The sequence below is a fragment of the Fusarium poae genome, chromosome 2 (genome assembly GCF_019609905.1).
Source record: "Fusarium poae strain DAOMC 252244 chromosome 2, whole genome shotgun sequence".
NCBI classification, from domain to species: Eukaryota; Fungi; Ascomycota; class Sordariomycetes; order Hypocreales; family Nectriaceae; genus Fusarium; species Fusarium poae.
The window spans coordinates 8212575-8225638 of record NC_058400.1 but is presented as its reverse complement, the minus strand read 5'-3'; the positions used below and the strand labels follow the sequence as shown (position 1 = coordinate 8225638).

General features: G+C 49.3%; 4 protein-coding genes across 4 annotated transcripts; 1 reads left to right on the top strand and 3 right to left on the bottom strand.

The window, feature by feature from the left end:
- Window positions 1–1445: 1445 nt before the first annotated feature.
- FPOAC1_006805 (uncharacterized protein) lies at window positions 1446–3989 on the bottom strand (the record flags this gene model as incomplete). The annotated part of the gene is made up of 1 exon (XM_044851279.1): window positions 1446–3989. The coding sequence occupies one exon, from the start codon at window positions 3987–3989 to the stop codon at window positions 1446–1448; it is 2544 nt and encodes an 847-aa protein (XP_044709991.1).
- A 593-nt stretch (window positions 3990–4582) lies between these two features.
- Window positions 4583–4852, top strand: FPOAC1_006804 (uncharacterized protein; the record flags this gene model as incomplete). The annotated part of the gene is made up of 1 exon (XM_044851278.1): window positions 4583–4852. The coding sequence occupies one exon, from the start codon at window positions 4583–4585 to the stop codon at window positions 4850–4852; it is 270 nt and encodes an 89-aa protein (XP_044709990.1).
- Window positions 4853–5004: 152 nt separating this feature from the next.
- Window positions 5005–8428, bottom strand: FPOAC1_006803 (uncharacterized protein; the record flags this gene model as incomplete). Its single annotated transcript, XM_044851277.1, has 4 exons — window positions 5005–5599; window positions 5647–5755; window positions 5808–8246; window positions 8347–8428. 4 exons carry the CDS (start codon window positions 8426–8428, stop codon window positions 5005–5007), a joined length of 3225 nt encoding a protein of 1074 aa, XP_044709989.1.
- A 562-nt stretch (window positions 8429–8990) lies between these two features.
- FPOAC1_006802 (uncharacterized protein) lies at window positions 8991–12143 on the bottom strand (the record flags this gene model as incomplete). The annotated part of the gene is made up of 6 exons (XM_044851276.1): window positions 8991–9136; window positions 9186–9963; window positions 10014–10364; window positions 10418–11597; window positions 11656–12058; window positions 12128–12143. The coding sequence occupies 6 exons, from the start codon at window positions 12141–12143 to the stop codon at window positions 8991–8993; spliced, it is 2874 nt and encodes a 957-aa protein (XP_044709988.1).
- Window positions 12144–13064: the final 921 nt, after the last annotated feature.

The following is a 13064-nucleotide window of genomic DNA, read 5'->3' as shown; positions in this document are numbered from 1 at the left end:
AAGGAGTCAAGAACAAGACAAATTGCTTCATGCATCTATCGCAATATTGAAGCGGGCCATGAACTAACATCCGCGCTAGAGCCAAGAGAGGGTAAGGGACCGGTCACGTGAAAGCCACAGTGCCGCGCATTTGTCAAAAATTTTCTGCACTGTCTTCCAATATCTTTCTTCGATGCGGCTCTCAACTTTCTTCTCCCAAGCTTCAATCCTTTCCAACAACAACAAACCGCCTCTACCTCTCTTCCCACACGAACGCGACGCGCGAGATCACACCACGACTGTCTTTCCGGAGCAGCTGTTTTGATTTTGAACAGCTTTGTCTGAGCGGTGCGCTCTGCGTCTTGTCGTGCGGGATGTTTGTTTGAGGTGGTTTGTTTGGTTTGCAAAGAAAATTTTCTTTGCAGCCTTGCATGCAGCTTGGATCTCAATGGTAAGACAAACACACTCCCCCATGCCTCGCAACACTCCATCCCCGCATCTGAATGATGACACTTGCTGCACTCTTCTTTCTCCAACCGAATCGCCCATGAAGATATTCAGTATCCTGGGCCCTAGGCCTGTTACTTGCCAGTATCATTGTCTGACTACATCAAACACACTCAGCTTTTCTAGCACGCGCATTCTTTGCAGCCTCGCTAACATTGCTTTGATAGACTTATGAAAATTTGCTATACCCGGAACTAACATAGCTTCGCGAAGATTTCTAATATTTAATGTAAGTTTGCAAAACCTTTCTTCACAACCAACCTCCTCGTTTTTCATGATGAAATTTTCCACCTAATTCGCAGTTTCCACTCGAGTCCCATTCGAGCCTTTTTGGGACAGATGAGGGTATAATTATACTTCCTTGGATGTCTGATTAAACACTATATCTCACACTTTGCTGTCGACTATCTTTTACCAAGTCTTGAAGCTAACTGTTGAAAAGTTCTAGATGTTGCCACGGAAATTGCTCCAAATCTAAATATTTATAACAAATAAAAATGACAATGATTTTCTGAGTTATTCGTGTCAATTTGAATCGCGCCAGCCACCGTGAAAATAAAATGTGAAAGGAGTCATGATGTACATATGTATCATGACACCATGATTGTTGCCGCGCCTGTACTCTACGCACGTAGTAGGCGGGTTGATTCCGTGACGTTTTCTGTTATGTCTTCCGATTCACATTCTATGAACTGCCAAAATCTTTGAATGTTCATTTATATTTCCCAGCTATACTGGGTATCGCTGTAGCTACGGAGATCGTCAAGATCGTCTTCTCTCTTCACCTCAATCCCAAACATCTTAAATTCGATTTCTTCCTCGTTGTTCTCTTCATCATCTTTTTCCTTCTTCACTTCGGGCTCAAACTTCACTCACTTGGCCTGCCGATCTTCTGTGTTTGCAGGCGATTCCCGTTTGATCGCTGGTGTGCTTGCCAAATATCATTTCCAAATCAATCGCTAAATAACACGAACTTCATCCCTCATATCATCCCTCCTCACTCTGCCACCGACCATTCCCCTTCTGTTTCTTCCTGTTCTTCCTCTACCCAGCCAGTTGAGCTTCAGCATCTTACATAGCTCCACGACTCTCTCGTTTCCTTCGGCGCCAACATCACCCGCCGACACGCCCGACAAGACACTCATGCATTGCAGCATCCGGCCAACCATTTCGGTGATGTGTTTCGAGTCCTCAACGTTCTGCTCGCGGTCCCGTAGACTGGCCAAGGAGGGTACAGGCGGAACGCCTCCGCTTCCCGAGGGTGTAAACGGTCTTAAGCCACCATCGCTACCGTGACTGCCAAAGCTGACATTGCTGATGGCGCGACTGCGACCTCCGGCGGAACCTTCTCCGAGGAGGGTTGTGCTTGTTGAGTTGTAAGAAGCGTTGGATGGATCAAGAGACATTGCTGTGCCAGGACGGCCAAACGATTCAGAAGGCGAAGTGGATAGTAACGCTTCGGGCGTAGACGACATTGCCATGCTTGCAAGGGACGATGGTAAGAATTCGAGAGAGAGACGTGAAAATATGTTCTTGAGCGTGTCGTAGCGTGGTAGAATGACAGTATCTCTATAGGCGATGAGGACTAGCCTTCTCACATCAAGGACTGATGGTGCCGGTGCCACACGAGCTGCCCCCCCTGAACCAAAGGAAGAAGTGACAGCACCTCCCCAGAACTCACGAGCTTGCTCGCCGGTCATAAGTGTACCGCAGCCTGATACCTCGAGATCCAGCGGGAGGAAGACGGCCTGCATGTACGGCAAGATGGAGGTGAAGGTAAACATCCAAAGCTCCACAAGCGTCGGAATAAAGCGATCTTCGGGGGTCTGACGCAGCGTTCGATCCAGTGACAAGAACCCTGTGTGTAGAAGATCCCGTAAGTCTTCCAGCATGGTGTTTGGAGAGCGTCTATGCATACACCACTGGATGTGCATTTGCACAACACGGTTAAAGTCTTCTATAGGAAGTCGAAGGTCCTCACCCTCAAAGATAACCAGCAGCTTGGCTCTGAGATACGGCCACGCATCGTCCAGCGACATGTGGTTATGGAGGCCCAGCTTTCCTGGATCAATGGGATCGTACATGGTCGATTGTTGGGACAGAGATGGCAGACTACTAGGTCCAGGCCATTCGCTTTGCCCGTTGAAACTAGACTCGCCATCCAACCGGCTATCCGATCGCTCAGCGCTCTTCTTGTCCTTTTTAGTTTTGGAGAACGTTGAAGACGTGGGTGCTGGGCTTGGTGGGATATTAAAGTTGTATAATGGGTTTGGTGCGTTGGGATCTGTTGGGCGAGAGTTGCTGGCCGCGGATGATAACGGGAGGTGATATTCATCTTTAAGCTTCTGCTTTTGTCGCGATAGAAAGTGATGTTTCTTCTCCTTTTCCTTGCCCTTTTCCTTGTCCTTCTCTCTTTCTTCAGTAGGCGTTTCGATAGGTCGTATGGTCGCTGAAGATGAGTTGTTGAGGTTATATATGGATTGGTTACCTGGGTCAACCAGGCTGTTCGTACTGAAGTTCCCACGCTGAAGAGCTGATAGCGCAGAGCCAATCTTTCCTGGGCTCGGTAGCGGCTTCTCCTTCGACTCACCCTTGGTGCTGATTTTGCCTGGACGAGAGAAAAGCTTGACCTTGGACTTTTCCATCTTGCTTGGCTTTTCCGTCACTGGGGGTGGCAGTGGAGGTGGTTGTGAATATGGTTGAGGTGATACCCTAGGAGAAGTGTGACCAGATCGAGGGAAAACAACATTCGCAGCCGCCGTGGCAGCAGAAGAGTGAGGCCCGCCATATCCGCCATGATTCACGAACCCAGTATCCCTTGGCGCACTTGCCTCCGTCAAACTCAGCATTGGCGGACTCGTGGGACCTTTGCTACCGCTCCCTCGCCGCACACCATCGTTCGGATCGCCGGGGAAAGGTACTGTCTGCGATCGCTGACGTGAATGGTTCTGATGTGACATGACGGCCGCCTGCGCCGCCATCTGGCTCGCGGACAAGCTAACATTGGAGGCAGAGGCAGCTGCAGCCGCTGCCGCCGCGGCGGACATGGAAGTGGTAGATGGATTTTGTTGAGACATTCCGAGATGTGAAGATATATTCGAAATACTCATGGATGGTAGGGTAGGTTCAAAGGAGCCTTGTGTAGCTGAATGTTTGCGCGCATGACCCTTGATCAGTGTCGCCGGCGACCCTTGGGTAACGGACCTTGAGTTTGCTGGCCTCGAAAAGTTGTGATGGCCTAAACTCGCAGTACTTGAGTTTCCATGCGTCGTAAATTGTGCGTATATCGGTGTCGCGGGAGACGAGGGCTGCGGTTGCGAAGGTTGTCGCGACTTGGGTATTGTTATGGACGGCCGGGGGGTATCGTCTTCGTCGTCTGAGGTTTCGACTCGACGCAGAGCAGGTCTCGAGGATGTTGTTGAAAGTTGTGAAGGCTGGATAGATGAGCTTGATGACGGATTGAAGCTGCCCGGGCCGCGGGGTTGAGAGCGTGAGGGTTGCATTGTTCTTTTATGCGACGTCAAGACCGCTGTTACATCTTGGTCCCATGCGGAGAACTGAGGCCAAATTCACAGGGCCTAGTGGGGTGTGTGAGACTTGTTTCGGGGCACCAGGGGTTCAGAAAAAACTATGGGCTTGTCATGTCGCAGGTAATGATGGTCGAGTAAAGGTAGTATCTCAGAGTTGTTGTTGAGGCTGAACCAACAAACAAGTAAGACTGTCCATCAACCAGTAAACAGGGAGTCTGATCCATTGAGCAAGCCACTGTGCTGACTAACGCCGCTACGTCAAGGAGGCATGAGATGTGATCACATCCATTTCACTCAATTGATATAGTTTATGGAAATTATAGAGATATTTTAATGTGGACCGAAATGTGTTCCTACATGGATCTGCAGAATCACACTGCAGATCTAGACAAATGCCCAATAAATTCTCGATATCTCTTGGTGTAGCTCACGTATGGCTGTCTCCATAACATAGAAACAGGCCGGGATGTGGGGTTGCTTTCACTCAACCCCGCGTCAACAATCAAGACTCGACTCCCTCCTTTAATCATTCGTCATTCAACTTCATACACCAAACGCTTTCCACAATGTCGCAACCAACCCTCACCGCAGACTATACTTCCCCAGAGAGTGAACCTTTCAAGGTCTCGCACACACTACCCGCTATTTCTTCTACGGCGTCTACGACCGACAAGGCGTCATATCTCAAGGCTCTTCGAGCATCTATCGCTGATACACAGTCCACAATCAACCAAGAGCTCACAGCACGAATGGAGCAGGATAAAGCAAGAGACGCAGCAGCTGAAGCAAAGGAGGAGGAAAACTACGGTGAAGAGGTGGTGGAAGAGGAGGACTGAGAGAGAGAAAAATCACGTTAGCGAAAACGAAACCCTCCGCGACAAAATGATTTGTATATGAAGGGTATTCGAAGAAATATCATACTGGCTACAACCGATCCAATTCATGCATATGCTCCCAAATAATGCTCCCGCTCAGCATGACGGCCTGTCTAAAATCCCCGACCCCAACTTGGCGCCCGAGTTGCGTCTACCTTGTTCCCAGTTGCCCGATTCAAACAGCCATAGTGCACCACCGTATTATCCGGCAGTACGGCCACGACGCTTCCACCAATGCGCATACCTCCTCCGAGTTTCTTGTGGCATACAACGCAGTGCCGCTCGTCTGTGATAGCGACATGGCGATTTCGCCCACCTTGCCCGCCTTGTACATGGTCTCCAAGGTGCAACCGAGCTGCAATAGAGACACCCTCAGCTTGTCGAAGACCAGCAACAATCCTCGACTCATTTACCAAGCTATTAGCTGAACGGATGCGCCCTCGGAAATAAGATTCCAGTGACCGAACAGGAATATCATCTGGAATCAGTCCTAGGGTTGAGGTTGCTGGGAGGCGTGATCCATGCTTGGACAGCAGATCAAGTGCTGGTTCCAAGTTAGGCTGGTTGGGTGGTGAAGGTTGAAGGTAGAGTGATAGCAGAGTATGATAAATAGATGGCGTAGCTTTCTCAGGATCATCTCCGGTATCGCTCTTTGTGTTCTGTTGAGGTGGAGTGGTGTCTTGAGTAGAATTCACTCGATTACAGTATCTATGAAGGTCAGCACGCGGAGTACCAGAACATCGGCAAATACGTACTGTTCAGCTTTCTGGTAGTCCTTCATCTTGAACACGTAAATCTCAAGTGCCTGCTTGTGCTGGCCCATCTTACTCAAAACCACGGCCTGTGCTTCGTAGAAAGCAGGATCTGCACGATAGAATCAGCACACATTACTATAAAATTGGAACATACCACTTACCGTCACGAGGAATCAGTTGGAATGCCTTGCTGAGGCTGTAAACCTGCACTGGTTCTCTCAAGAACTCGTGTCTCAGGAACTCAACAAAGCGATTCATCATCTCATTCCATTCGTCACTCTGCTCCATCTTGGTCAAGTTCTCTACAAAGAGCTCAACCAGTCGGTTATGGAGATCCGGCGTCATATCTTCAAGCTCATTGATGATGTGTTCCAGGTACCGACCTTCCAACTGTGTATCAATATCATGTAAGAAGGACACAACTTTCTCCCGTGGCAATGTTTCGGCGTTCTCGGTATCCCCTATGAAAATTTCTAGTGCAGCAGCAGGACTGGCCTTAAGAGTCCATTCTGCATGCTCGAGAATGAGATCGATTTCTGATGGCGGTAGGTTTTTGAGATACTCAATGGTGCGCTCCGGGCCATGAAGTGCTGGTGCGGCATCATCTGGCTTTTCAGCAGCACCGAAGCGCCGCAGGAGCTCCAAAGCTTCTTTATGTAGCTTCTTGCCGTAGAAGAAATCCACCAGCTCATTGTAGCGATTGTGTTCCAAAAGCTTTTCATTTACCACATTAGGGTCGCAGAAATTAGGAATTCGGAACAAAGAGCTCGCCAACGTTGGCCGAGAGAACATGTAAGCTCGAAACAATGTTGTATCGACAAGACGAAACGTATTTCGCAGCTCTTCTTGCAGTTGTTCTTCCGATTCATCGAGTCCTATTCGTAGGAAGGTCTCTGCTATCTCTTCCGTCGAGCCATTTCGTTCGCTCCGAGGCTTCAAGTTTCCAGTGATCGGATCAAGGACACGCTGTAACCGAGCACGGGTTCCAGCAAGATAACTGTTCAATTCCAGAACTGCGTTGGTCAAATCCTTGTCTTTCAAAGGCTGATCGTCGCCCAAGTCAGTCTCTTTCACGCTAGCGATATCATCACCATCAATTGCATCTTTCTTTGAGAAAATGGACGCGGTGTCTGCCTGGGGTCTCCTATAGCTGCCCGTAAGATATCTGGCGAACCCTCCTTTGCTAGATGGAGGAGTTCCATGTGTTGGCGAGAGAGGTTCAGGGGTACTGGTACGTGTGCCGTTGGTCTTCTTTGGAGTTGCGGGGGCCTCGTCTGATTCCTGACTCTCTTCGTCCTCGCGGCCTGCCCATGCAGATAGCTCTCCAGCGATCGAGGGAGGAAACATTTTGAGTACCCGCTCAGGGGGCGCATGTACATCATCTTCATTGAAGAGATCCATAGCCTGGCGGTATTTCTTCTTCTTGAACAACCCTTCGGCCTTCAACATTTTGACTTCGCGTAATGTCTGTGTCTTGTTTCTTAATAAAGCATCCTCTAGCATCTCCAAGATGCTGATTGCCTCGTCTAAATGACCACCATCCACAAGCTCTTGTATTTGAGAGTCGTAATCTGTCGCTTCCATCTTCCAAACACACCGTTCGCTTGAGATGTGGAAACCTTTGCCGGCATGTGCTAAGCTGTAGGATGGTGGCGGAAAGTGAAGCTGGGCTGCACCAGGTAGTGACAGATTTTGAAGTGACGAGAGAGTCGAAGGATTTCGAACTTCAAGTGAGCCTTTCGAAGGGGCTTGTAGAGCGAGAATATAAGGATACGAGTATCCTATGGATTCAGGGGCATTCTGCCAAGGAATTTGCCGTCTATCGAGAGGCTTTCCATCGTCGTCGATAAATAATGTGTTTATATCTTTCGCAAGCAGTATTTCACCTTCCGCTAGCTTAGTAGCCAAAGGTTTGGGCATATATCCCCCCAAGCCCATATATCCCATACTGGCACTGCTCATCGCACCAAAGCGACTGCTCTGTCCGGCTGCTGGTCCCGAGCCAGGGCTCACAACATCTTCAACTTCGCGTGTGACCACGTTGACCATGACGTATCCGCCGTTCAAGCCACAGACCACCTTTGTTGCACTCGCCCATGTTACTGACCGAATCGACTCGGCTAAAACAATTTCATCTACATCCTCGGAAAGTTCGCTCTCAAGCCAGCTCCAGAGCAAGAGTTTCCTCTTGACCGCAACAGCCAACCGGCTTACAATCTCGGGGATACCAGTATCTGGATCCTTGACAATATTTGAGGTTGACGCAAAGCAGCTTGCGTTCTTGGTTCGGGGTAGAGTCTCGATAAGTTCGTATGTTTTTAAATCGTGAAATGAAACATGGTAGTTTGACAGACAAACTATCGTATTTGCGTCTTTGATAATGGCAAGCTGCTCGATGGCTCGTGTTGAGAAGCGCTCAACCTCTCGCATCAAATCTGTTGGACTCGTCGATTTGGCTGGAACAGTATCGCTATCGCCATTCGGGGATGTTGCGGCATTGGCATCTGCATCGGCAGAGCCGTTCTGTGATGGATCGGCGAGACCGTTTAGACGGTAAATCCGGAGGGCGCCATTGTTAAGACCGACGAGAACGCGGTCACCTGGAGGAGGCTTTAGTTATGCACAGATAGGATCATGATAGTTGCGGTGAGGACAGTAAGAGCAACCACGCATAATACGGAATAGGGAAGATTAGCGTACCATGGGCAAGAATCGTCTCAATCTTTGCTCTCGTTTGTTGTTTGAGCTCGATTATAGGGCGGGCTGTAAAGGCGGAGAGCATGGCGCCGGCCAGCTCGAAGCTGTAGAGGCTATTGGGAGAGGGGGCGCATCAGTTAATTCGAGGGCTACTCGGGCGTAGATATTAGCAGGACAAGCTATCGGCGGGTTGAACAACAAGTGAGAGAATCGACGGTGAGTTGTAAGTGTTGTGGTATCAAGACAAGAGTGGCGGTTGGGTATGCGGTATTCGGTGGCAGGCGTGGCAGGTCATGCCGCCAATGTCGACGTCAACAGCATGGCCAGAGCTTCTTGCATCGGCACAGTAGCACAGTGCAAGTCGCACTTACACGCCATCACCAATGTTCTTGACTACTAAGGTAATATTCAATAGCTTTTGCATCGTTACAAGAATCAATTAGGCCAAATAACTGTCTTCAATATATTCATCTTGCCAAAATTTATAAATACCCACAAACTTATAATCTATTCAGCGCACCTACACCAATAACATGCATTCCATCCAAAACACAAACACCGATACTTAGTAGATTCAAACCTGAGACACCAAAAACAATAGGTGATAACAAAGCTATCATAAGATGATTCATGCAAGATCTCATACACTAGTCAAGTCCAGCGACTTGCATAACTCCATACCCAAGAGTTATCACCACAACAAGAGTGATGAGACTGCTGGGTACACCACGGCTAATAAAGTGCTTGACCTGCAAATATCGCTGACCGAAGGGGTCTTCCTTCATGATTGCAGCTGTGACAAGTCAGCATCCGATTCAAGTGAATAACATTGATTAACTTACTCATATTGGGGAAACCACTGGTGGGCAAGCCCATAGCGGCACTGCACATGAGAACACCACCCATGACGAGGAGGTTGGGGTGAGGCTGATCCATGGCAGCACCGACATCGAAGACAAGGGGGAGGAAGATTAGAGCAGCGACAGTGTGGCTGATAAAGGTTGCGATGACCAAGATTAGAGTGGAGAAGACAACCAACACACCATACAAACTCATGCCTTCCACCTTGTCGGAAACAATCTCGGCAAGAGTATGCAGAAGACCAGAGGACCGAACAGCTTTACCCAGGGACAATCCACCAGCAGCCAGGATGATGATGGTCCACGGGAAGTTGTTGAAATCCTCCTTGGTCAACAGACCGATGCCAAAGAAGAGAACGATAGGAATAATGGCAATGACGCCCATGTCTCCAAACTCAGCCTCAAGTTGGTGGCTGGCGCACCACAAGGCGATGGTAGAAATGGTGACAATAGTGACAAACCACTGCAAGGCAGTGAACTTTTCCTTGACAGGGCGAATGGGCGCAATTGTCGTGCCCTTGCCTGGCTGGAATGTAACGAGAAGGAGAAGCCAGATCAGAACGATAGATACAGCTCCAACAGGGATGACAATAAAGAACCACTGGAGCCACGTAGGTGCGGGCTGCATGATACCCATGGCCACGACGTTCTGTGGAGATGCAATGGGAGACAGCATTCCGCCGATGTTGGAAGCGAGGGCAATGCCGATAATGACCGCCTTTGACATGTTGGAATCAGATGGCAGGGTTCGAAGCATGGGCTACGCAATTGTGAGCATAATTCCACAACAGTGGATATCTATCAACTCACCTCGATAATAGAATAACACAGGACAGGAGCAGCAACATTGCTGATCAACATAGAAGCAAAAGCAGCCACGAACATGTTGGCGATCAGGACAGTCTTTGGCTGTGTTCCAGCTTTGCTAAGGACAAGCGTAGCCAGTCGCTTGTCAATAGTGCATTTGGACAAAGCCGCTGCTAGGGTAAAACCGCCGAGGAGAAGCATGATGACAGGCGTCCACATAGCAGCGAAGATAGCGGAAGTAGCTTCTTTGGAGCCAAGACGCTTCTGAGGCTTGCCAGGGGTCTCATCGCGCACCACGTTCAAGACCACAGAGAGGAAAGGAATCAGTAGCGAAGTCACGAAGAGAGGGATGGTCTAGAAAGGGTCAGCATGAGTTCTTCGCAAATTATTATCTTGGTGCAACTTACCTCGGTGGCCCATAATAGACTGACAAAAACAAGCATTGCCAGACAGTTCTGCTGCTCGGGCTTCTCCATGATAGGGAGCAAGAGCAGCAGGGCAAACACGGTTAAACATGCAATCAGTGTCCAAAGAGAAGTACTGGCAAGCCATGGAGGCAAAGCGATCTTCCCGAAAGGCGTGCGGATCTGCGTGACCTGAGCTCCCTTGGCCTCGTCGCCCTGCAACCTCCTTGTCACATTGCCTCTTTCTTGACCGAGAAGCGCCTGCCCCAAGCCAGCCGCCTCGGCTCTTCGCTCAATGCCAATAAGATCTCGCCAGACGGTATTGCGCTCCCAGACAACGTGTTCTCTAAGATGCGAACGAAGATCCTTGCGGGCCAGCGCTTCATCTCCGCCCGTGACAATCTCAGCGAAGGCCTTCTCCATCTTGGCGATGTTCTCCTCAAGCACGCGCTTAGTTTCGTCCTTAAACGGGTAGGCAGTCTCGACGTGGGCTCTTAGGTATGGCCCCTTCAACTCCTTGTCGAGAATCTTGTCAAACTTCTTCAGTACCTTGGTGAAACCGGTCCGGTTGAGTTGGATGAATGATTTGAGCTCGCAGAGCGATACGTATAGGCCAATAATGCGCTTCTTGAGCATAATGGCCGATGAAAACATGCCTGAGGAGAACATGAGGTTTTCCTCATTTTCATCCCCAGCAGTGCTGAGCCTCCTCATATCTCGGCCCAAATCGGTGGAGGCATTCATATCCTCAGAGCGCGGCTTATTTATGACGGGGAGGGTTCGCCTTCTGCCTCCACTGCTTCGTCGCCTTGTTGTCAGACCAGTAGTCTCATCTTCTTCCTCACTACCGCTCTCTTCGTTGTCGCTGCTACGACTTCTCGGGCTTCTCGAGCGGATACCGTTTCGACCTCGATTATTGGCAGACGATACAGAGAGTCGGCGCAGGTAGCGATTGTCAGCGATAGCATCTTCTGCCTCGTCACCAACGTCGCGTAAGAGTTGTGTAGCCTCTTCGAGAAGCTCGCCTTCCTTGGAGACATAGAACGAGCAAATCTTTTCCAGCTCGACGCCCAGGGCCCTAGAGAAAACTTCTTCGGCATCTTCTTGGTTGATAAGAGGTCGTGACTCGGCGTCACCAGTACTTCCGCGAGCTTGATGGGCGGTCTTTTCAAGATGATAAATCCTAATGACAGCTGAGTTAGCAATTGCATGATTTTGCTGCGTCGAGGAACTCAACGTACAGCTTCTTGAGGTTGCTGTAAGCAATGTAATGGCTGCTCCAATCGGGAACAGCATTGAACTGGATACTGTGTGAGAACTTCATCTCGTCTTGTTCTTGAAGCCAGCGACGCTTTTCGTCTCGTTTCGCTTTTCTTCTAGCTTCGCGATCTGCAGCGTCTCGTCGAGCCTGGATGGGAGGGTAATCAACAAGCTCGAATTGCTCACTCGTATTTGCGGTAGTGTCGCGTTGATACTGCTGTCGTGGTGCCGGGTCTGGGTCGTCTAACAGAGAGGCAGCAGCACTCCCTCCTCGGGTCGAATAGGCGTGTTCGAGGCGGGTTTGAATTGTAGTAGGGGCAACGCCAGGAGCAGAGGAGGGATTATCGAGGGATGATGGAGAGGGAATGGTTGCGACTTTGAAGCCTGGCGTGGTAGGGGGAGGTTAAGATTTTAGGTTGTTGACAAAAGTTCGGAACAAATCGAGGTGTGTACCGGTGACGAACGGCATGTGTTTCGAGGGCCCCAATTGTGTCACTTGTTGCGAGTGGATGTGGATGTGGATGAGGGAATCGTCAAGGCAGCCCCATCGGCCAAGAAAAAGGTCCAACACTAAGAGTCCCCGCTGCGATCGCAACCTTGTTTCGTACGATTAGTAGGAATGAGGCGTTGATACAACGATAATTGCAACAAGATGAGACTTGAATATAATGCACGAGGCCGGATTGATGACAATTGGGAGGAGAGGCGAAGCAACACAAAAGTCAAAGGGGTCGAGGGACCCGACGACTCAAACGAGGCGGATGCTTGCAGTAAAGCATCAATTTTAAGGCCTATGATAGGCTAGACTTGAATTCGCGTGCAGCTGGACCCCTGTACTCAGTGACGTCGGCTTTGAGTTATCGGGGGAGTTGCAGTGACTGCGGTCATGAGAGTTGAGTTTCAACTTTATAATAGACGAGGTTTCTATTATGCTTTGTTTTAACTTTTATACCCTTTATTATTAGTCAATCTCCTGATGCAGCCTTGTCTCGCTCCTGCATCTCATTTGTTTCGAAATTGAAGATCATCTATTCCGTCCGCTTACAAAGCCAGGGCCTCATTTATAGAATTATTCAAAGTTCATGATACATCAGGTTACCGACTCTGGACTCAAATTCAGGGGATCACAAAAAAATCAATCATAGCACCAAGTTTTTTTTTGGTGTGACTTAGAGTCCTCCCATGATCAGAAACGTGGGTAAATCCCCTGAATTGACAGGTTGCCTGTCCTCACCAAATTGCACCCTCTACAATCCGTAGTGAGACATGGAAGAGGTTGGAGGTTGCTCAGGTCAGGTGTTGGAGACGTGGGGGTAATAGTAAACTTCTCCAACTCCAACTTTAGCTCACTTTGTCTCTTACAGAACAGACAGATAGATATACACATTCA